This window comes from Pristiophorus japonicus, chromosome 16 (assembly GCF_044704955.1).
Source record: "Pristiophorus japonicus isolate sPriJap1 chromosome 16, sPriJap1.hap1, whole genome shotgun sequence".
Taxonomy (NCBI): Eukaryota; Metazoa; Chordata; class Chondrichthyes; family Pristiophoridae; genus Pristiophorus; species Pristiophorus japonicus.
This window is the reverse complement of record NC_091992.1, coordinates 131,939,149-131,960,860: the sequence shown is the minus strand read 5'-3', so window position 1 is coordinate 131,960,860 and position 21,712 is coordinate 131,939,149. Positions and strand designations below refer to the sequence as shown.

Sequence of the window (21,712 nt, the reverse complement as noted above, 5' to 3'; positions counted from 1 at the left end):
CCCCTTATCCTTAGACTGTGACCCCTGGTTCTGGATTCCTCCAGCATCGAGAACGTTCTTCCTGCATCTAACCTGTCCAGTCCCATCAGAATTTTATATGTTTCTATGAGATCCCCTCATTCTTCTAAACTCCAGTGAATACAGGCCCAGTCGATCCAGTCCTTCCTCAGATTAGGAGACCAAAACTGAACACAATATTCCAGGAGAGGCCTCACCAAGGCCCTGTACAATTGCAGCAAGACCTCCCAATGTACTGACATGGATGGAGAACTGGTTGGCAGACAGGAAGCAGAGAGTCGGGATAAACGGGTCCTTTTCAGAATGGCAGGCAGTGACTAGTGGGGTGCCGCAGGTCTCAGTGCTGGGACCCCAGCTATTTACAATATACATTAATGATTTAGATGAAGGAATTGAGTGTAATATCTCCTAAGTTTGCAGATGACACTAAGCTGGGTGGCGGTGTGAGGAGGATGCTAAAAGGCTGCAGGGTGACTTGGACAGGTTAGGCGAGTGGGCAAAATGCATGGCAGATACAGAATGTGGATAAATGTGAGGTTATCCAGTTTGGTGGCAAAAACACGAAGGCAGAATATTATCTGAATGGCAGCAGATTAGGAAAAGGGGAGGTGCAACGAGACCTGGGTGTCATGGTACATCAGTCATTGAAAGTTAGCATGCAGGTACAGCAGGCGGCGAAGAAGGCAAATGGTATGTTGGCCTTCATAGCTAGGGGATTTGAGTATAGGAGCAGGGAGGTCTTACTGCAGTTCGACAGGGCCTTGGTGAGGCCTCATCTGGAATATTGTGTTCAGTTTTAGTCTCCTAATCTGAGGAAGGACGTTCTTGCTATTGAGGGAGTGCAGCAAAGGTTCACAAGACTGATTCCCGGAATGGTAGGACTGACATATGAGCAGAGACTGGATCGACTGGGCCTGTATTCACTGAAGTTTAGAAGGATGAGAGGGGATCTCATAAAAACATATAAAATTCTGACGGGACTGGACAGGTTAGATGCAGGAAGACTGTTCCCAATGTTGGGGAAGTCCAGAACTAGGGGACAAAGTTTAAGGATAAGGGGTAAGCCATTTAGAACTGAGATGAGGAGAAATTTCTCCACTTAGAGTTGTTAACCTGTGGAATTCCCTATCGCAGAGAGTTGTTGGTGCCAGTTCATTGGATATATTCAAGAGGGAGTTAGATATGGCCCTTACAGCTAAAGGGATCAAGGGATATGGAGAGAAAGCAGGAAAGGGGTACTGAGGTGAATGATCAGCCATGATCTTATTGAATGGTGGTGCAGGCTCAAAGGGCCGAATGGCCTACTCCTGCACCTATTTTCTATATTTCTAAGTTTCTATCCTTCCTGAATGTTGAATACCCCTGAATGTTAACTTCCCAGCCTTGGTCACCCTGGAGCAATGTCTCCATAATCCCAATTATATCATATTCGTTAATAGCTGCCTGCACAGTTAATTCGTCCACCTTATTATGAATACTCCTCGCATTGAGGCACAGAGCCTTCAGCCTTGTCTTTTTAACACGCTTTGCCCCTTTAGATTTTTGCTGTACAATGGCCCTTTTTGATTTTTGCCTTGGGGTTTCTCTGCCCTCCACTTTTACTTTTCTTCTTTCTATCTTTTGCTTCTGCCCCTATTTTACTTCCCTCTGTCTCCCTGCATAGGTTCCCATCCCCCTGCCATATTGGTTTAACCCCTCCCCAACAGCACTAGCAAACACTTCCCCAAGGACATTGGTTCCGGTCCTGCCCAGGTGCAGACCGTCCGATTTGTACTGGTCCCACCTCCCCCAGAACCGGTTCCAATGTCCCAGGAATCCCTCCCTCCTGCACCACTCCTCAAGCCACGTATTCATCTTAGCTATCCTGCAATTCCTATTCTGACTAGCACGTGGCACTGGTAGCAATCCTGAGATTACTACCTTTGAGGTCCTGCCTTTTAATTTAACTCCTAGCTCCCTAAATTCAGCTTGTAGGACCTCATCCCGTTTTTTACCTATATTATTGGTACCTAAACGCACCACGACAACTGGCTGTTCACCCTCCCCCTCCAAAATGTCCTGCAGCCGCTCCGAGACATCCTTGACCCTTGCACCAGGGAGGCAACATACCATCCTGAAGTCTCGTTTGCGGCCGCAGAAACGGCTATCTATTTCCCTTATAATAGAATCCCCTACCACTCTAGCTCTCCCACTCTTTTTCCTGCCCTTCTGTGCAGCAGAGCAACCCATGGTGCCATGAAAATGGCTGCTGCTGCCTTCCCCTGATGAGTCATCCCCCCCAACAGTACCCAAAACGGTGTATCTGTTTTGGAGGGGGATGACTGCAGGGGACCCTTGCACTATCTTCCTTCCACTGCTCTGCCTGATGGTCACCCAGTCCTTATTTGCTTGAGTAACCTTTGCCTGCGGTGTGACTAACTCACTAAACATACTATTCACGACATCCTCAGCATCCCGTATGCTCCCAGAGTGAATCCATGCACAGCTCCAGTGCCGCAATGCGGTCTGTCAGGTGCTGTAGCAGGATACACTTCCTGCACATGTAGTCGTCAGGGACACTGGAAGCATCCCTGGCGTCCCACATAATACAGGAGGAGCATGACACATGACTGGGCTCTCCTGCCATGACTTAACTGTTGGATTAACTTAATTTGGCAACAATGTCAAAGGTTACCTACCGATAGGAAATAAAAAGAAGAAAAAAAGATTAAGTACTCAGCAATCCACCAGCCAATCACTTATCCGCTTGCCTGTGATGTCACCCTTCGATTCCTTTCTACTTCTTTGTTTTCTGCCCCTGCACCAGCTGGCCTCCTCGACCTCCCGCAGCTCCTCAAACTCCCGGGCCTTTTATAGGCCTCCTCGACACCTCTCCGACCTCCCGCAGCTCCTCAAACTCCCGGGCCTTTTATAGGCCTCCTCGACGCCCCTCCGACCTCCCGCAGCTCCTCAAACTCCCGGGCATTTTATAGGCCTCCTCGACACCTCTCCGAACTCCCGCAAGCTCCTCAAACTCCCGGGCATTTTATAGGCCTCCTCGACACCTCTCTGAACTCCCGCCGCTCCTCGAACTCTCTCCAAACCCCCTTTATTCACCTCAGTTTTAAATGGGCGCCCCTTATTCTGAGACTATGTCCCTAGTTTTAGTTTCCCCTATGAGTGGAAATATCCTCTCTGCATCTATCTTGTTGAGCCCCTTAATTATCTTATATGTTTCCATAAGATCACCTCTCATTCTTCTGAACTCCAGTAAGTATAGGCCCAAACTTCTCAACCTATCTTCATAAGTCAACTCCCTCATCTCCGGAATCAACTTAGTGAACCTTCTCTGAACAGCCTCCAACGCAAGTATATCCTTCCTTAAATACGGAGACCAAAACTGTACACAGTACGTCTCTGCTTTTATACTCTATCCCCCTTGCAATAAAGGGTGGAAGGTAACCGGGAAACAACATGTCGTACATTGCGACGCGCAGCGTAATAGAGGACCACTGGCATCTTGAAACAGCGTTTCCGATGCCTGGACCATTCCGGAAGCTACTTGCAGTACTCCCCTGAGAGTGTCGGTCAGTTCACTGTTGTCTGCTGCATGCTCCATAACTTAGCCATCATGAGGCAGCAACAACTGGCAGTAGAAGACCCACCTGAGGTGAGAGTGGTTGATGATGAGGAAGATGATGCAGATGACGAGGAGGAGGAGGAGGAGGAGGACGAGGAAGCCTTCCAACTACCTGAACCTGAGGCATGACGGCGGAGGAGGGCGGGCCATTGTGCCCCTTTAACGATTGCTCGAGCCTTGCGCCAGCAGCTCATCCGTGAACATTTTGCTGCCTGAAGGCTCAGCGGCAACTATTCCACATGGACCATGTTCACTGTTTGGACCTGTTCCGTAATGGTGTATTGTGTAAATGGAACAAATAATGGAAATGATTCTTCTTTAGTTCAAGAAGTTGTGCAATAATGGAATAATGGAAATGATTCAGTTATAATTTAAAATATATTTTATTAGAAGTTTAACACACACTTGTTTGTACTTAACTTAACTTTAATAAAAATATTCTTGTATCAAACTTTAAAGTTTAAGATCACTTACAAATTTTTAAACTTGTAAATTTACATAACTTACAAAAAACTTTTAATTTGAGAACAGTAACAACAACAATAATAACAACAGCAAAGAAAGGCTGCACCCATCTCTCCTCTACCTTTTTCTAAGACCGCCCGCTGCGCTTGGTCTTGTTGAGTGCACCCCTGCCCGCAGGCGGTGGCGCAACGTTTCTCGGGTTGGTACCAAGCTTATTCCTTCGAACATCTCGGGTAATGCACACGTCTTGATGGGGGGGGGCGGGGCGAGGGGTGAGAGAGGCAAGCGGTAATGTATAAGGCCTGGGCTTGGGCCTCTTCAGAGGCTGGTCCGGGAATTGGAGTGGCAGTTGATTCCGTCAATGGGTGCGGGGTCTGGGCGTGTTCCCTTGTTGCAGCAGCAACTCCGACATTCCCTCCCTCATGTGCCTGACAGCGCATCAGCTACCTGAGACATTCCCTCCCTCAAGTTTTCCGACATTGTGTCAGATGCCTGAGACGTTCCCTCCTTCATGTTCCCGGACAGTGTTCCCATTTCTCATGAGAGTGTTATTACTTCTCCCGACAGTCCCAATACCTCATCACCCACCCCACTGATGGTGTGCAGGAGTGATCGTGTAAGATCAATGCTCTCCGCACTCATTGCCATCATCTGAACCATAACTGTTAGATCCTGCACCTCAGTAGAGCGTTGTCCCTCCTCATCCTGGGTGTGTTTCGCTACATCCCAATGCAACCCGCAGTCTCGGACTGTGGGAAACTATGGAATGTCCCACCAACACATACCACTCAGGAAAGGGGCTGGCGTTCAATGGGTGGCACTTGCACCTCCTCCAGAGTGAGTACAACAGTGGGGGTTTCACCAATCCCCTCCCCCTGCCCCACCCCCAATACTCTTGGTCTGGAAGGTGGGATTGGAAGATGTTCTCCTCTTCAGGATCGTCCACGTCTGAATCTTCTTCTGCAACGACTTCAGCCTCGTCAGGGTTGGCCTCAAGTTCTGCAAAATATAACAGAATAGACAAATGGTTAGCAGCAGAGGAGGGGGCAGGGTGGTATGAGCAGGCTCACACAGCGCAGGCAGAAGGCTGATTTGAAGGACCACGATGAATGATAGCACATTGCATCAACCGAAGCGTAGCTGACAGAGACATCCCCATGAACCGAAGCATGGCTAGCCCGCGCAGTACTTAACATTTAGGAAAGCCAGACTGTGGAATTTGCAGGACTTACCCTCTCCCTCGAGTGTGGGCCCAGCTTGTGCAGTGGTGGTTGCTTTTCTCCAGGCAGGACCCAACAAAGCACCGACCCTGTTTTCCAAGCGTGTCAGTGGGTGCAAATTTGCCGGGCCTCCTCCTGTTCGAGTTCTTTCCCTTTTATTATGTGCCACCTTCCTCTGCAAGGATGAAAATATAACTTTTTAGAGAGGGTGTCTCTCTGCTGGGTGGGACATATACAGATGGTCGCATTTACAATTGCAATTCCATTGAATAAATGAAAATATTACTTACACTAACTACTTGACCAAGGTTCCTGCCACTTCTTTTTGCACTGGCCTCCAGACCTCGGGATGGTCACCATTGCACAGTAATCTTCTGCAAGTTGGTTCCAGTGTTGCTTCATTTCTTTTGGTGAAACTTTTGTGTGATCTCTGCTGGTGTCCAGCTCGTGCCTTCTGGCCTCAATTACAGTAACTAGTGCCTCCACTTCATCCTGTAAGAAATTCTTGGTCCTTGAACAGCGTTGCATCTTGTATTGCAGCTCCGATTTTTCCAATGTGAATTAAAGTTCTCACACACAACTAGCTCTTCAAAAATGACCGAATGCAGACCGGGAGCTGTAGTGGGCACGCGCGCCCATAGCAATCGTATCAAAAATATCTTATATTTTTTCTGCGTATGCGCAGAAGTGGGAGGTGGCCATTGTTTTTTCGGCTCAGACATTAGGCTCCACCCCCGAAACTAAAGGATAGGCTGCGCGACGCCAATTTAAAAAAAAATAGAACGGGGAAACTTGGTAATTATTTTTTTGGAGTAGTCAGGGCCCAAAAAAATGGGCGGAACTCCAAAAAATGGCATTGTGGAAAATTGAGCCCTATATCCCTTTGCAGATTTTTTGTGTCCTCACAATTTGCTTTCCCACCCATCTTTGTACCATCAGCAAACTTGGTTACATTACACTCGGTCCCTTCATCCAAGTCATTAATATAGATTGTAAATAGTTGAGGACCCAGCACTGATCCCTGCGGCACCCCATTTATCCTGGCTCTCTGTTTTCTGTTAGTTAGCCAATCCTCTTTCCATGCTAATATATTACCCCCACCCCTGTGAACTTTTATCTTGTAAATGTTTTATGTGGCACTTTATCAAATGCTTTCCAGAACTCCAAATACACCCACATCCACTGGTTCCCCCTTATCCACCCTGTTCGGGCCAATTTATTTAACTACACCCTTCCTCTGTAAAGAAAATATTGACAGACACTATGGGATAGATTTTCTGATTGTGATTCCTACATTACAACAGTGACTACACTTAAAAAAAAAAAGTACTTAATTGGCTGTGAAGCGCTTTGGGACATCCGGTGGTCATGAAAGATGCTATATAAATGCAAGCCTTTCTTTCTTTATTTCCAATCAGGCGTTAGTTGGGTGGTACTGGTTGAGCAGAAATTTCCTCCAATTAAATATTGGGAAGACCGAAGCCATTGGCCCCAATATTTACTGGGGTGGGATTTCCAAGCAGGGTGGGGGAGTATTTCCCCAAATGTCATGAAGTGGAGTTTTAACTTCATGACATGCCTGTTTTTAAAAAAAAAACAGGTTCCTCTCACCTGGAAGTCAGCCTGATTACTGTATGTTATTACCATTTGTGACATAAAGAAACATTTTTTCTAAGATTTAAAATGGCACTGGCTTCTTACATCTGATTAAATATGTAAGGGGTTAAAAACCAGCTTCACTCACAGAAATCATGTCCTGGTTTAACTTGGTACAATTCTTGAAGAATTTGTCGGTTTTTCTGAGGCTGGTGTCCAAGTATCTTGTGGGATTTGTGCAAATATGTGATTGATTAGCAGCTTTATTTGAACGCAACAACGATTTAAATCTGCTCTATCCTGGACACTTTCTGAGATACTTTTCAATCAATTTTATTCAAAATGTAGAGTCTGCCTGAAGCACTCAAAGTCAGGCTAGGTGGCTCCTGTAGTCGGTGAGAAAAAGAATATCACTTGGTTCAAAGTTTAGTGCAACGGTCACAAATTATTTCTATTTTCTACTACTCAAGGAGCTAACTAGAATAACTCAATAAAAATAGATGCTACAACATTGCTATTTTTGCTTACTGTACTTTACTGTTTAAAACATTTGTTTGACAGCTTTGTCAAAGTCTGCAGTGTCTGATACAGGGCTATTCTATCAATTCCTAAAGAAAAGATCACATGATAAAACCAATTGCTGAAATAAACTGGAGAGAGTTCGCTATTCATTCTTTGGGCATGGTATGAATTTACTTAGATATCTGGGTGAGATAAAACTGCCACATAAGGAGTTTGTGCTCGTGTAGTCTGAAATACGGATGCCAAAGAATGACGAATAGGTTAACAGAAAAATGTAATACCCACCCAACTGTTCAAACACTGATACGGCCTGATTTTCCAGTGTCGACTTCAATTATATAGCTTGGGCAAGCTCCTGGTTCATGTACTGGAAAGTTGTCAAAGGGGGAGAGAACATCACCTGTATTCAGCAGGGGTAATAGGGAAGTTTACAAGGATACAGCAACTTAAAGATGGTTGCAAATGGGGACATAATGTGGGTAGCCTTAACGAAGGTGCTCATATTTTATTTTATACTTCAGCCTTAACTAACCAAAAATGGCCAGTGGCTGGCAAAATAAATGTTGGGGTAGGAAACTGAGTCTGTGCCCAAGTGAAGGACTGTGCAAAACTAGATCCATGTCTGATGGCTCACGAGGTAGAGGTAGCTTCAGAATGAGGTGGTAGCAAGGTGGACTGCACTGACTACCATGTAAATGCACTCTCCTCATAAGATTGCAGCACGCCGTGAGGAAGTGGAGGAACAGAACTTGAGAGCACGTCTAACTGTTACTGCCACTGGCCATGTCAGCCACATGCTGCACTCTGCTGACCCAGAGCCTGTGTAGCCAATTCTGCATTGTCACAGACAGCTAGGTGTGCATCTGCTGTCAGTTTGATGGGAGGATGCTGACAGATGAGGGCAGTCGTCTTCTAGCACAGCTGGACCAACTGCTGTCGTCCCTCATTGTTCTTCCCTTTCTTACTCAAAAATTCACATGTGAAGGAGGTTTCCCACTGGGAAACCCATTTTCCCAGTATGGTGGATGCACCAAAAAGATGGCAGTGCCAGATCACTTAGCACTAAGTCTCCTGATCAACTGAGTGCAAACATGAAAGAAACAGAAAAAGTAAGGAAAATGGTTCGGAAATAATCTTATTCCTGTACTCTTTAATGATATTTCCTTAAATTGCGCTTGCATGGCTCTGAATGCCCACTTTATCTGGAAGGGCGTGCGCAAGTGACTGAAAATTAGTAAATTATATAATTAGGACCTAAAGTAATATAATTAACTGCAAACTGTGCCTGCTTCTAGCATTAGGGCAAAACAAAATTGGAAAATTGGCTGGGTGCTAAATGGGTAGAAATCAGTTCCAATTGATTACACTCACTTTACACCAGTAACTGATCAGAAAATTCATACATTACGTCCCTGGAAGGGATTGTATTTTAAAATCCTCTCCCAACTTGGTTTTACCTTGTATCAATGTAGGGAGCAACAATCCTCTACAATCAGTTCAGTCGACGGTTATGCAGTAAACTTGTTCACTATTGCATTTCAGGCACCTTTATACCAATCAGAGTCTCTTTGGCACTTAGTTGACCAGATTAAGTTTTTCGGAATCCGCCAACCCACCCCTGTAGAAACAAATTATGGCAGCTTTGGGAAAGCTAGACGCCCATATTTGGGTTTGGCCCCTGTCATTCTACATTTCCATGGGTCAGATGTGCTGGTGTCTGCAGATTCCGAGGGGAACAAGTTAAGCACCAGGATCCTTGCAATTCCCAAATATTCACAGTATCGAGAGCAAGCACAGATCTGGCAGCATTCTCCACCCTTTCTTTAAATTCCATCCCTGCTACGTTTTAGATAGTTGGTGGGAACCAAAATGAACTCTTGCAATTGCTGTATTAACACACCACAGAACTACCAACTGATCACCAACAATGGCAGAGATGGAAATGATGCTAACGTTTTTCCCGTTCGTCACTCCAACATGTCCGCTCTTCTAAAATGGGTGAATGCAGGGCTCCCCAGGGCTTCTCAAAAATAGAGAAAATAAAAACTAAATTACCTAGAAATACACATCATCCCTAGTTAATTATTTAAATAACATCAGCAAAAGTACATCTTTCAGTTGTTTAAAAAACTTTTAAAAAGTAATGGTCAATTGGAAACAAAATAAGCTGGTTGCTACCAAAACATTATGGGGCTAAAATTCCGGCCTTGCTGGGTCCGTACGGAATGCTGACGGACCTGGCGAGGACCCGCAAAAGCTGGTTTTCGGCACGCAATGCGCATGCGCCAAAAACCGGCCTTTCCAATCTGTTAAGTTTTGGCTTGACAGATCCTCCGCATCCCCGGAGCCAGGACATTCGCGCGGGCGTGATTGCGCTATTTACCCAACTCTTGCCCAGCGAATGTCCTTAAAACGCTTGCATCTGGTAAAAGCAGGCACATAGCCTACTTTTACCAGTGTAAGAGTTTTAAAAAACATAAAAATAAAAATGAAACACATTTTTTTAAAAAACCCTGTCCAATAAGGTAAGTTTATTTTAAACCCTATTAAAACACTTAAAAAATAATCCCAAAAATATTTTTTTTCTAAAACATTTAATGAACTTTAATTTCAATTCATTTTAATTATGTGAGGTGTGTTTTTTTACTTTTTATGTTGTGTTTAGAGTGTTTTTTTTTCCTCATTAATAGCAATGAGAACTGGTAGATATGGAGTTCTGATTGCTATTAATGAGAATACTGTACCTGATTGGTTGTGTGGTCACACGTGACTGCACCTTCTGCGTCTGAACGTCGAGGACGGGAGCGCGCTCCGCAGTGCGGGAAGAGAAGGCCTCCCCACCGCAATCGCAGGCTCCCCACCAGTTAAATTTGTAAAAAATTCTCGGGTCGGAGGCGTTGGTCCAAGACTCTGGTATAAAAGATACTCTATTCCTTTAAAGTTGCAATGTCTCGAAGTTCGAATAACATTTTACTGACATGCAGCTCAGAGTTGGAAAAATCAAGCTGATTAAAACAATTTTCTTTCAAATATCATTCAATACATAAATATTTCAAGTTTCTGTTGGGGAGGAGGCGGCTGGATTTCAGCAACACATGGTTTGTTTAATCAGGCTGCTGACATTCACCCTCTGTCCTTGGGTTCCTGCCAATTCTAAATCCAGAACCCCTGGATGAAAAGCAGAGATTAGCGATGCAAGTATGCACACCATGCGATATTGGAATGGGATTAAGGGAGAAGGAGTGCCCTCTGGTAGAAGTGGTTTGGCCCAATGTTGCTGTAGGTTGATTTAATAAACCAAGGCGTATGTTTGCTCATCAAAACGGCACAAGAAAAACTATATTTAATAGTAGCTGGGTTGTTAAATTAAAGGTGTAAGGCTGATAAGGAATACTTTAAGTCCTGCGAGAAGGATAGCTCATTTCGACAAGTATCTACCATGGCCGAAATAACAGGGTAACCTGGTCTCAGGCCTCCACTAAAGTCACTCCAAGCCTGGTGACAGAAAGCACCCAAGAGCATCCTGGGGACAGATGTCCCTTCCTCCAATGGCATGGGTTGAAGCAAGGAGCCACTACTTAGCATCTCGCCAAAGCAGCAGAGCTGACATTGGGAACTCTGTGGATTGGGCAATCAAACTTGCAACCCACCACTCCCTGGTGACGTGTTGGTGCTCTGAGGTCTTGCCTCTCAGTGCGAGAGTCAGGACTGTAGGTGATGCTTGATGACTACAGGCTGATCAAGATGCGCTGGGGGATTGGGCTCGTGACTGGCAAATGATGCGTAGATCTCTAAATTCATTACCAATGCTGTGAAGGCATTGCTGGAGTGAATAGGGTGCAAGGATTTCTCCTTGGCCTCCTCCTATTTCTCATCTACATGCTGCCCCTTGGCAAAATCATCCGAAAACACAGCGTCTGTTTCCACATGTACGTTAACGACACCCAGCTCTACCTCACCACCACGTCTCTTGACCCCTCCAAGTTCTCTAATTTGTCACACTGCTTGTCTGACATCCACTTCTGGATGAGCAGAAATTTTCTCCAATTAAATATCGGAAAGACGGAAGGCATTGTCTTCGGTCCCCGCTACAAATTCCGTTCCCTAGTCACTGAGTCCATCCCTCTCCCCAGCATCTGTCTGAGCATCAACCAGACTGTTTGCAACCTTAGTGTCACATTTGACCCTGAAATGAGCTACCGACCACGTATCCACGGCATAACTAAGACCGCCTATTTCCACCTCTGTAACATCACCCGTCTCTGCTCTTGCGTCAGCTCATCCGCTACTGAAACCCTCAGCCTTGCCTTTGTTACCTTTAGATTTGACTATTCCAACACAGTCCTGGCTGACCTCCCACAATCTACCCTACATATACTTGAGGTCATCCAAAACTTAGCTGCCCGCATCCTAACTCGCACCAAGTCCCATTCACCCATCATCGCCCCTGTGCTTGCTGACCTATTCCGGCTCCCAGTTAAGCAACACCTTTTAAAAATTCTCATCCTTGTTTTCAAATCTCTCTATGGCCTTGCACCTTCCCATCTCTAATCTCCCACAACCGTTTCCCGTCTCCCCGCACCCCTAAAAGATCTGCGCTCCTCTAATAATGCCCTCTTGGGCATCCTTGATTATAATCGCTCAAATATTGGTGGCCGTGCGTTCTGTTGCCTGGGCCCTAACCTCTGGAATTCCCTCCCTACCTCTCTATCCTCCTTTAAGATGCTCCTTAAAACCTAACTCTTTATCCAAGCTTTTGGCCATCTGCCCTAATTTCTCCTTATGTGGCTTGGTGTCAAACTTTTGTCTTATAACACTCCTGTGAAGTGCCTTGGGATATTTTACTACGTTAAAGTTACTATATAAATACAAGTTGCTGTTGTTGTTGTGTATTTATAGAACAACTCACTATAAAATAAAACATACTGGGGGCGAAATTCCCCTGCGCCCTGTTTGGGGGCGGTGACTGATTCAGGGCGGGACTTCCTGTGCCCGGGGCGAGAGTCACCCCTAGCCGCGCAATTGCGGTTCCATCCCCTCACAGGAAGTTAAACACAAAGTCACGCGCTCCACTTCCTGTTGGGGCGGGTTCGAGGGTGCTACTCAGTCGCATTAGTCAGCGCTGCGCGACTGCGCCGCCGAGCACTGATGCATTTCAACGCCCTTCCCCTTCTGCACGGCCTCCACGGCGGTGTGGTGCTGAGGCCGCAGCCCGGCACCCAAACGGAATGCTGGGCTGCATGATGGCGGCCCGGACCACGCCAAAGAAACACAGAAGGAGCAAGAAAAAAAGCAGCGGCGGTGCTCTCGACCTCCCCCGCGTGGCAGGAAGGGGTCACCGTGAGGCGCTGAGGGGTCGCTGCACATAGCGATGACATCATTGCCAGTTGCACAGCGACCCGAGGCGCTACAGGAGGGGTGCGGCGCTATCGTGTCAGGGTCTCTGCTAACTCCCCTGCACCCCACTCCTGGGCGAAAACAGATTTGCACCCCGTTAGCGCCCCCTGGAGGCGCCAACGGGAGGCACAAAACAGGGCAATTTCAGCCTCACTATTTTGTCTTTGTGCAAGATTTATTCCCAGTTGAAAGCAATTTAATTATCCAGATAGGCTCAAAGAGCTCGAACTCGACATTTTAGAGAAGCATAGACTTCAGGGTGATTTGATCGAGGTTTATCAAATGATGAAGGGAATAGATTGTTTATGTGTAGACAGTTTGTTTCAACTAAAAAAGTTAGGGAGGACTAGGGATCACAATCTCAAGTTTTGTAAAGGCAGAACTAGGACAAATGTTAGGAGTTGATTCATTTGTTAGAGAATAGTGGACCTGTGGAACAGGCTGCCAGTTCTTGCACTGAACGCTGATTTGCTGAGTTCCTTCAAGCGAGAGCTGGATCTGTTTCTGGCTCGGGTGCAGATCATCTTGTACAAAAGGTAGGTTCTGTATAACATTAATTGGGGCCAGAGTGACCTCCTGGACTAGTTTTGATCGCCTAAGGGGGTCAAGGAGGAATTCTCCAGATTGTTTCCCCCTCTTGTAGCCTACGTTTTTTTATCTGTTTTTTCACCTCTCCCAGGAGATCACATGGCTTTCAGGTGGGGTGAGGAATATAAATATTGCGGTGCATAAGGCACTGCCATTGTGTGTGGCTGGCTGAATGGACCCAGTGGGTCTTTTCTGGTCCATCCTTGTTTGTCTGTTAGTGTTGGAGCAAACCTTTTTTCAGTTAAGAAACAACTGTGGAGAATGATGGTCTTACAGTGGAAGAAATGAAATCTTTTATACACTACTGGTTACACTGAGGGTAACAATCCTATGTTTACAGCTCAGAAAAGTCTTTACATTCCTGACTTTTGTTTTTTCCAAACTATGCTATATATTCTATTATAATTTCCAATGAGGCAAAGTTTTTCTTCTTTCTAGGCAGCTATATTCTTCCTCATAAGGGCAGTTCCTAAATCCTACAATAAACTCAAAGCTGTGAATCCTTGAACAACATGAATACTAGTAGGCTATAAAATACTACAGCTAAGCAGCCTTGGGTTCTAATTGTGACTTTTAGCTGAACAATCACCTGCCCACAGTCAAATAGTCTCCTACCAGCTGCATCTAAGAAAACAAGTACCGGTACTCACCAAGGATTCTTCACAATAAACAAAATATATACAGATAAGTACCTTTCAGAATCGATCCTGAAATAGTGCTTGTGGAAAAAGAATACTTGAATTCATAAATACTGTATCACATTCCTCAGAGACTCAGTGCTTTAAATATAATGAATTATTTTGAATGTAGTTGCAACTTGATTTTTCTGGAGTATCGTAAAAATCCCCATTTTGCACATTCAATTTGCACCAGTGTAAGTGAGTTAGGATTTTTTGAGTTTAGTTTAGCTTTTTTCAAAAGGGGGCGTTACCTGCCAGTTTTGGCCATTTAAGCCACTTTGGACAGCTAATAGTTGCTCCAAACTAACTTAGGCCGGCGTATGTGACCACTTGTGGCCACAAACAGAAAACCCTTGCAGAGAGTTAAGAAATCAGCGCAGGTAGCCAGAGATAGTGGCGGGAAGCAGAGAGGACCTTACACAGCACTAAACAAAGCAAAACAACATTCAAGAAGCATAAAAACCATCAAGGAGAAATAAAAAATAAAACGTAAGTCCTACCTTCCTAACTCGGGCCCAGGAAGTCAGCGGGCTGATCGGTGAGAGAGGCCACTTGACCGGGGATAGGTGCGGGCAGGAGAGCACAGGGAATTGGCCACAAGCTCCCAGAAGACACAGGCAGGCTGGGCTGGGCTCCCAGAAGACACAGGCTGCTGGCTGCAGGTATCAACGGACAACGGGCCAGCCGACCGGTGCGGGAGGCCACTCGGCCGGGGATAGGTGCGGGCGGGAGAGCACAGGAAACTGGCCGATTGCCAATGTTATTCGCTACTGCACATGCGCAAACGCTCCAATGCGCATGCCGGCACTCTTTCACACACAGGGCCCTAGCTCCGCCCTCCTGCCGACATTCTTTGACGCGCAGGGCCCTAGCTCCGCCCCCCCAATGGAATCGCCATGCCGCGCCAAGCCCCGGGAGAGTCAATAGAGCGGCCAGAATCCAGGGACATCTTTTTGGTGCCGTTTTGAGCCTAGGAAGTTGGTGCATCTTACGCGAATGCCCCGAAAAAACGGGTGGGCCAAATTTGGGCCCATTGTGTGGGCATCTGTGGCAGCCATTACACACAGCAAGATCCTACCAGCGATAAAATGAATGAAATGGTGCTTTGGTAGTGGATGAAATGTTGGCCCAGATACTGGAAGAACTCCTGCTCTTCTTCAATTATTACCACGAGTTCGTTAACATCCGCCAGAACTGGCACATGGTATCAGCTTATGACATCAATACATCCAAAAACAATGACAATACATCCAATATTCAATACTGTATTAAAATGTCAACCTAGATTAGGTGCTCAAATCTCTGGCATTGGGCACAAACCCAGACCATCGGACTAAATGACAGGAGGCTCTACCAGCTGAGCCAAGCTGAAAGCTTTTTAAAAAGTGAAGCAAAACAAAGGGCATCTTTACCAAAAGGCTTCTTCCAACTTCCGAATTTGTTTCACTGCATCTGTTCTTTCCTGGTCTCTCTCAGTCTGCAAGGCATGAATCTAAAATAAAATAAATTATTCATTTACTTCATGCATATTACAGCAGGAACAAAATCAATTGTTACATTACAATTTTAGAATCCGAGATACCTAGAGAAAAACTTTTGTTGAAGTAAACAAATCAAATGTTCTGTAAGTACCGTCACTGGTCTGGTGGATAAAATAAAATTCTGCTGGTAGATACACTGCTGAATCCTGGTGATCCTCTTGACTAAAAAAATGGAGCCTTGATATTCCATGTGCTTTGGGAACAGAATTCAATCGCCATGGGAGCAATTTCGGTTCATAGAAACATAGAAAATAGGTGCAGGAGTAGGCCATTCGGCCCTTCGAGCCTGCACCACCATTTGATAAGATCATGGCTGATCATTCCCTCGGTATCCCTTTCCTGCTTTCTCTCCATACCTCTTGATCCCTTTAGCCGTAAGGGCCATATCCAACTCCCTCTTGAATATATCCAATGAACTGGCATCAACAACTCTCTGCGGTAGGGAATTCCACAGGTTAACAACTCTCTGAGTGAAGAAGTTTCTCCTCATCTCAGTCCTAAATGGCTTACCCCTTATCCTTAGACTATATCCCCTGGTTCTGGACTTCCCCAACATCGGGAACCTTCTTCCCGCATCTAACCTGTCCAATCCCGTCAGAATGTTATATGTTTCTATGCGATCCCCTCTCATCCTTCTAAACTCCAGTCAATCCAGTCTCTCCTCATATGTCAGTCCTGCCATCCCAGGAATCAGTCTAGTGAACCTTCGCTGCACTCCCTCAATTGTAAGAACGTCCTTCCTCAGACTAGGAGACCAAAACTGAACACAATATTCCAGGTGAGGCCTCAAACCTGTTTCTACCCTTTCTGGCAGGGAAGGGAAATTCTAACTTGCGGGGGGCAGCCTAGGACGAGCAGGATGCTTGGATACCCTGAAAATTCCACCAGTTCCAAACAGGTGTATTTCCTGCACAGGGCTAGAAGTGGGGGCCATAGTTCAGTATCCAAATACAACCAATTCAACTGCTAGACCAGCGAAGGAGTACCCTTGAACTCATTTCTCCAAGCTTCATGACTTACGTCAGACTGGCTTGCACCTCCCTCCCCAGCGCCAATGTATTCCCGGGATTTGGGAAAGTAAAGAAGTGTTCCCTTTCCCACCATTTACATTTTTTCATGACAATCAATGCACCTGCTTACAGACTGGTCATGTCATAATTAAAACGTATGTTACTTTGATGTACAAATTGTGGGAAACAGGAGCTAGTGGAGAAAAAGGAAGGTAAGGTTTTATTGTCCAGAGGGGTGAATCCACACGCCCAGCAGGGAGCTCGGGTTGCTGACCATTGGGGCCACAATGGTGCAGCCCAGTCTGCAACCCACACTCTCACTAGAACTGTGGGATCACGCAACTACCCCTCAGATCTCTGTGCGTTTTCCCAGAATGTACTCTGTTTAGTGTAGCACGCACACTAATGTATAATTTTGTTATAAATTGTGCTTTTCTTATGCTGATGAAAAAATGGATCCAGCAGGTGGGAATAATAAAAGAAAGTTTCCAATGATAATTTGAGTTTGAAAAGCCCTGGTCAGGTCAACATTAAAGTTTCTTTAAAACAGGAATACAGGAAGACACCATGGCGTGGCGATAACTGGGTTTACGCCTGGAATCCTGCGTATTGTTGAGTTCCTGATGTCAGTCATGTTGCTGAGGAAAGGCAACAGGCAAAGGGGGGGGGGGGGGGCAAAGGAGAGAAACAACAGGCAGTACTTCTCAAAACACTCTGAATTGCCTCCTAGCAGTTGGTTCAAGAGCGGTATTGGTCATGGAGCAGGTCATTCACACACCCTCTTGGGCCATAGATGGTGGTTGGAGATCCAAGTGAAGAAAAGGGGAGGAAATAATTCCCATAAAATAAAATAATTGTAAATGACTAGGTTTTACATTTATTTCCTGCTGCACTGACAGTTTTAAAGGAAGCATTTAAAGTTTAGTGCTTCTGTTATTATGAACACTGCAATGACTACAAAGCTAATCAGCGGCTCATACACATAACTAACACAGCACTAATATTTTTAAAACCCAAGCCTTTCTTTCATCTCCCCTCCATTGAGTCTTGTTTATTACATTCATCAAAATTAGAGGTCCTCCCGTGCCTTGTGGCACTTCGAGCAAACACCTTGGAGGAAATACTGACCATCATTTCCCATTCCCTGGAGGTAGAAAAAGGATCCTTGCAGCTGTTCGAATTACTGGGCCCTACAACTTGTGCACTGTTGCCAGTCTTTTACAGCTTTATTGGGATAGAAAGCAGCAGGTCATCGCCACAAAACAGGTGTGTTTTTGCACTTATAGCACGCAACATCCCCGATTGGTGGCTTACAGCAGTTAACGATACTATCACATTTAGTTTTACTGCAACATTTCATTCAATGTCATACATAAAACAGGTACTACATAATGACAGCTTCCAGGACTAAATGCAACTGGTCATTTTAAGGCATTCCAACACACAGAAAAAAAGGTTTTCCCTGTTCCTGTTACTTTACTTTTGAAAGGATACTGCTCCTTTTTCTTTTAAAGAGCCAGAAATGCTGGGTGTCATTTCTGTCACAAACATCATGCACAAGTAATGCAATCATATCTTTCACTATGATTAATGTCATTGGGCAGTGTGTTTGGAAGCAAATGATAAAAGGGCTAGCAAATACATTTGCACAGTGATGGTGTCCCTATAAAGACTCTCTGCCCAGTTGCTCTTGGGTGGTGTATACCTCTGAACTTACTGAACTTTTCAACGATTTAAAAAAAACTAAACTCTCAGTACAGTCACTGCACCAGTGTGGTTTATGTTAAATGAAACAGAAAATGAAAATTCCATTCCACTTTCTATACACACCCACTACATTGATTCATTTTAACTCCTGTAGTGATCGGATTACCAAGGTTAGGCATTAGATCAGTGCTGATTTAATATCGATTACAGGCCTGTAAATCCCCAAGATGCAAATCAGATCATCCATTATGAATTACAATGTTTCCTCGGCGTGCGCTTCTTGTTCCTGTTGGGGTTACTAATGGTCATTTTATCTCTTTTAAGAAAAAGTAAAACAAAAATTGAGAAGCAGCCAAGTGATCTGATAAATGACAAACTTACTACATAAATGACAGATTTACATTTAAAATAGCATTTTAACACATCGAGAGTGCACACTTCTGTCTACAACCTTACTTCTGGTTCTCATGATTTCTGGTCATACTTTTCTCAACCGTCATCATTGTAAATTGCCTTGTCAATATTTCCTATTCAGTTTTGCAATGACTACTGTCATGATATAGTGTAGGCTCTGGCCAGTAAGTGTCTCCGTGAAATGTGGCCAACATCATGGGCAATTAACTAGTCCTTCACAAACATCTCAGAACATCGACATACAGCAGATGTCTGAATTGCACTGACCATTATGTAGTGGTCTCTGTGGAGCAAGATCCCACAAACAGCAATAAGATGAATGACCAATTAATCTGTTTGGTAAAAAACACCACAGTGTGGTACCGAGACTTGAACCACATGTTGTACCTAAGCAAGATAGATGTCAGTTTTATCCTGGACTTATGGCAGGACACCACGCACTGCTTCTTTTCCTCGATTTTCTCATCACTGATTGTGTTTTTGGTATCCTTTCCTTTTGTTCTGCATTTTTAATAATTCCCCTCCAATTCTCAAATTAAGTAAATTAGTCTTGCTTCATTCTTTACATTCAGATGGCTTTCTCTGTAAGAAAAATGTCAAACTGACACTCAAGTGTGGTAATTCTGCACATATGCAATGTCATCTTCCAATTTGTAGTGGTCTAGTGGCTATATTTGCAAACATTATAGTCTCAAGGGAATATGTGGTATGATCTATTTTATTTCTGTTATGCTCGAATGCCTAGGCTTCAAATTGGCCCAGTGCTGGTGGTCTCTCAGTGGGTGATCCATTCTATTTCTGTGGTGATCCAAGTGATGACACTTCTTGTTGGCAGGCCCTGGCGTCCACTTTTCCAACAGTACAGAGAACATCCTCTTCAACTTTTCAGTCACTATTTCTTCCTGGCCTTTCGGATGAGACGTTACACCGAGGTCCCTCTCAGGTGGATGTAAAAGATCCTGTGGCACTATTTCAAAGAAGAGCAGGAACGTTCTCCCTGGTATCCTGGCCAATATTTATCCCTCAATCAACTAAAAACAGATTATCTGGTCATTATTACAATGCTGTTTGTGGGAGCTGGATGAGCACAAATTAGCTGCTGCATTTCCTACATTACAACAGTGACTACACTTCAAAAAGTACTTAATTGGGTGTAAAGCGCTTTGGGACGTCCGACGGTTGTAACAGGCACTATAGAAATGAAAGTCTTGATTCTTTCTTTCTTTGGATTTGAACCGTAGTGAAAACTGTCAACAGGAATCACCTCTATGACTGACATAAGGTGGACCCTTAATGTAGATTCAACTCTGAATTGTTGATATATTTTCCCAACTGATCCACTGGAGTCCCAATGTTGCACACATGTGGAATTCATGCTGTAATAGCAGGTCCTCCTTGCAGGGACTTCAGCCTTGTCGCTTTTAACAGATCCATTAAGACACGATGAATTAAATACCCATCAATTAAAGTACAAATTATTCACCGCAATTGAATTCTTTATTAAATATCATGCGTAAACTTCTCTACTTACAATTCTTAAACATTCCTTCAGTGATGCAGTTAATCCAGTTATTGGTGCATATACAACTTTTGATGCCCCCTACATAGTCCATATGTTGTCAATGGTACTCAGTGTGTTATAACAGGCATCTTACTGCCCAGTAGTTCACTTCATTACCTTCCTTTCATGAAGATGCTCCAGATGCAGCTTTTCTTGTTCAAATCTTCCTGCTTGGTTCTGAAAAAAAAAATACACATTAAATAAGCCACAGGCATTAATTGATGTAAAAAAGTCAACTAATGACCTCAAATTACAATTAGGATTTACTGGGTTCACCTGTCTTTTAAACAACTATTAAACTAAAAGAACTAAATGTTAAGCAATGGTTTGTGTCTGTGTCTACTTAATTGAGGGTAAACTCTCCATTTCCTCTCCCATGCCCACCTTTCTATCCTAGTTTCACTAGACCACATGCTTGTTGCAGGAGGGAGGGTAGGTCGGTGACCTGCTCTTAATCCTCCCTCACTGCTGCCATAAACCTGCCTTCAGGAGAAGCACAAGAGTAGGAGTATACTTCCTCGGATTTTCCTTCCCTTCATGTGGGGAGGGGCCTGGCTTCCTTTCAGTGAATACAACAACTACTTGCATTTATATAGCGCCTTTAATGTAGAAAAGCACTCAAGGCACTTCACAGAAGTGTAATCAGACAAAAATTGACAGGAAGGGGAGTAGACAGGAAAGAAGAGCCTAACAGAAGAGGTGGAAGTGATGGGCTCAGATCCGAAGCAGCAGTCAAAATGCGCATGTGAATGGACAGAGGTAATTCAGGTTATGCAGATATGGCAAAGATTACAATAGATAAGTAAACTGTGCCCTCGCTCCCACCTCTATTTTCCGGCATAAGGTTCTGCCAGGGGTGCAACTGGATCATGTTAATGGACTGGCCCACCAAATTTGGCCATAGTTCAACCTGGACAGGCAAAGTGTAGTTCAGGCACGCTGCATCTATCCCCCTAGGTGGGAGGGGGCTAAGAAATCAGCTCCACCTTATTGAGCATCTTGCAAAAACCCATATACACATCTACTGCATTCCCTTTATCTATACAATGTGACTTTCTTCAAAAAAACTATTAAATGCCAGATATCCTTACTCCAAGCATTTCCAACTGCTCACCAACTTGATCTCCAGTTATGGATTCTGTTTTTAGGCTAACAGGTCTATAGTTACCTAGTTTACACTTCTCTCCCTTCTTGAGCAGAGATATTACTTTGGCTACCCTCCAGTTCTCTTGTATATCTAAGGAGGATTGAAAAATTATCAAAGCCTCTGCTATCACCCCTTCAACTTCCGTCAAACGCCAAGGGAGCATTCCATCTGGACCTGGTGAATTTTACCATTTGAGTTCTGTTCGTTTTTTCTGAACTAACTCCTTA

The 21,712-nt window shown here is 44.6% G+C and overlaps 1 protein-coding gene across 5 annotated transcripts in view; it reads right to left on the bottom strand.

Annotated features, from left to right (window-relative positions):
* cep112 (centrosomal protein 112) overlaps nt 1–21,712 on the bottom strand; it is a 516,124-nt gene that overhangs the window by 253,311 nt on the left and 241,101 nt on the right. For 4 of the 5 annotated variants that reach the window (XM_070857896.1, XM_070857899.1, XM_070857898.1 and 1 more), the window contains 2 exons: nt 20,456–20,515; nt 15,518–15,597 (listed from right to left, as the gene is read on the bottom strand). In XM_070857896.1, coding sequence (XP_070713997.1) covers nt 15,518–15,597; nt 20,456–20,515 — 140 coding nt within the window. The remainder of the gene's footprint in view (nt 1–15,517; nt 15,598–20,455; nt 20,516–21,712) is intronic. The other variant, XM_070857897.1, reaches the window with a different exon arrangement.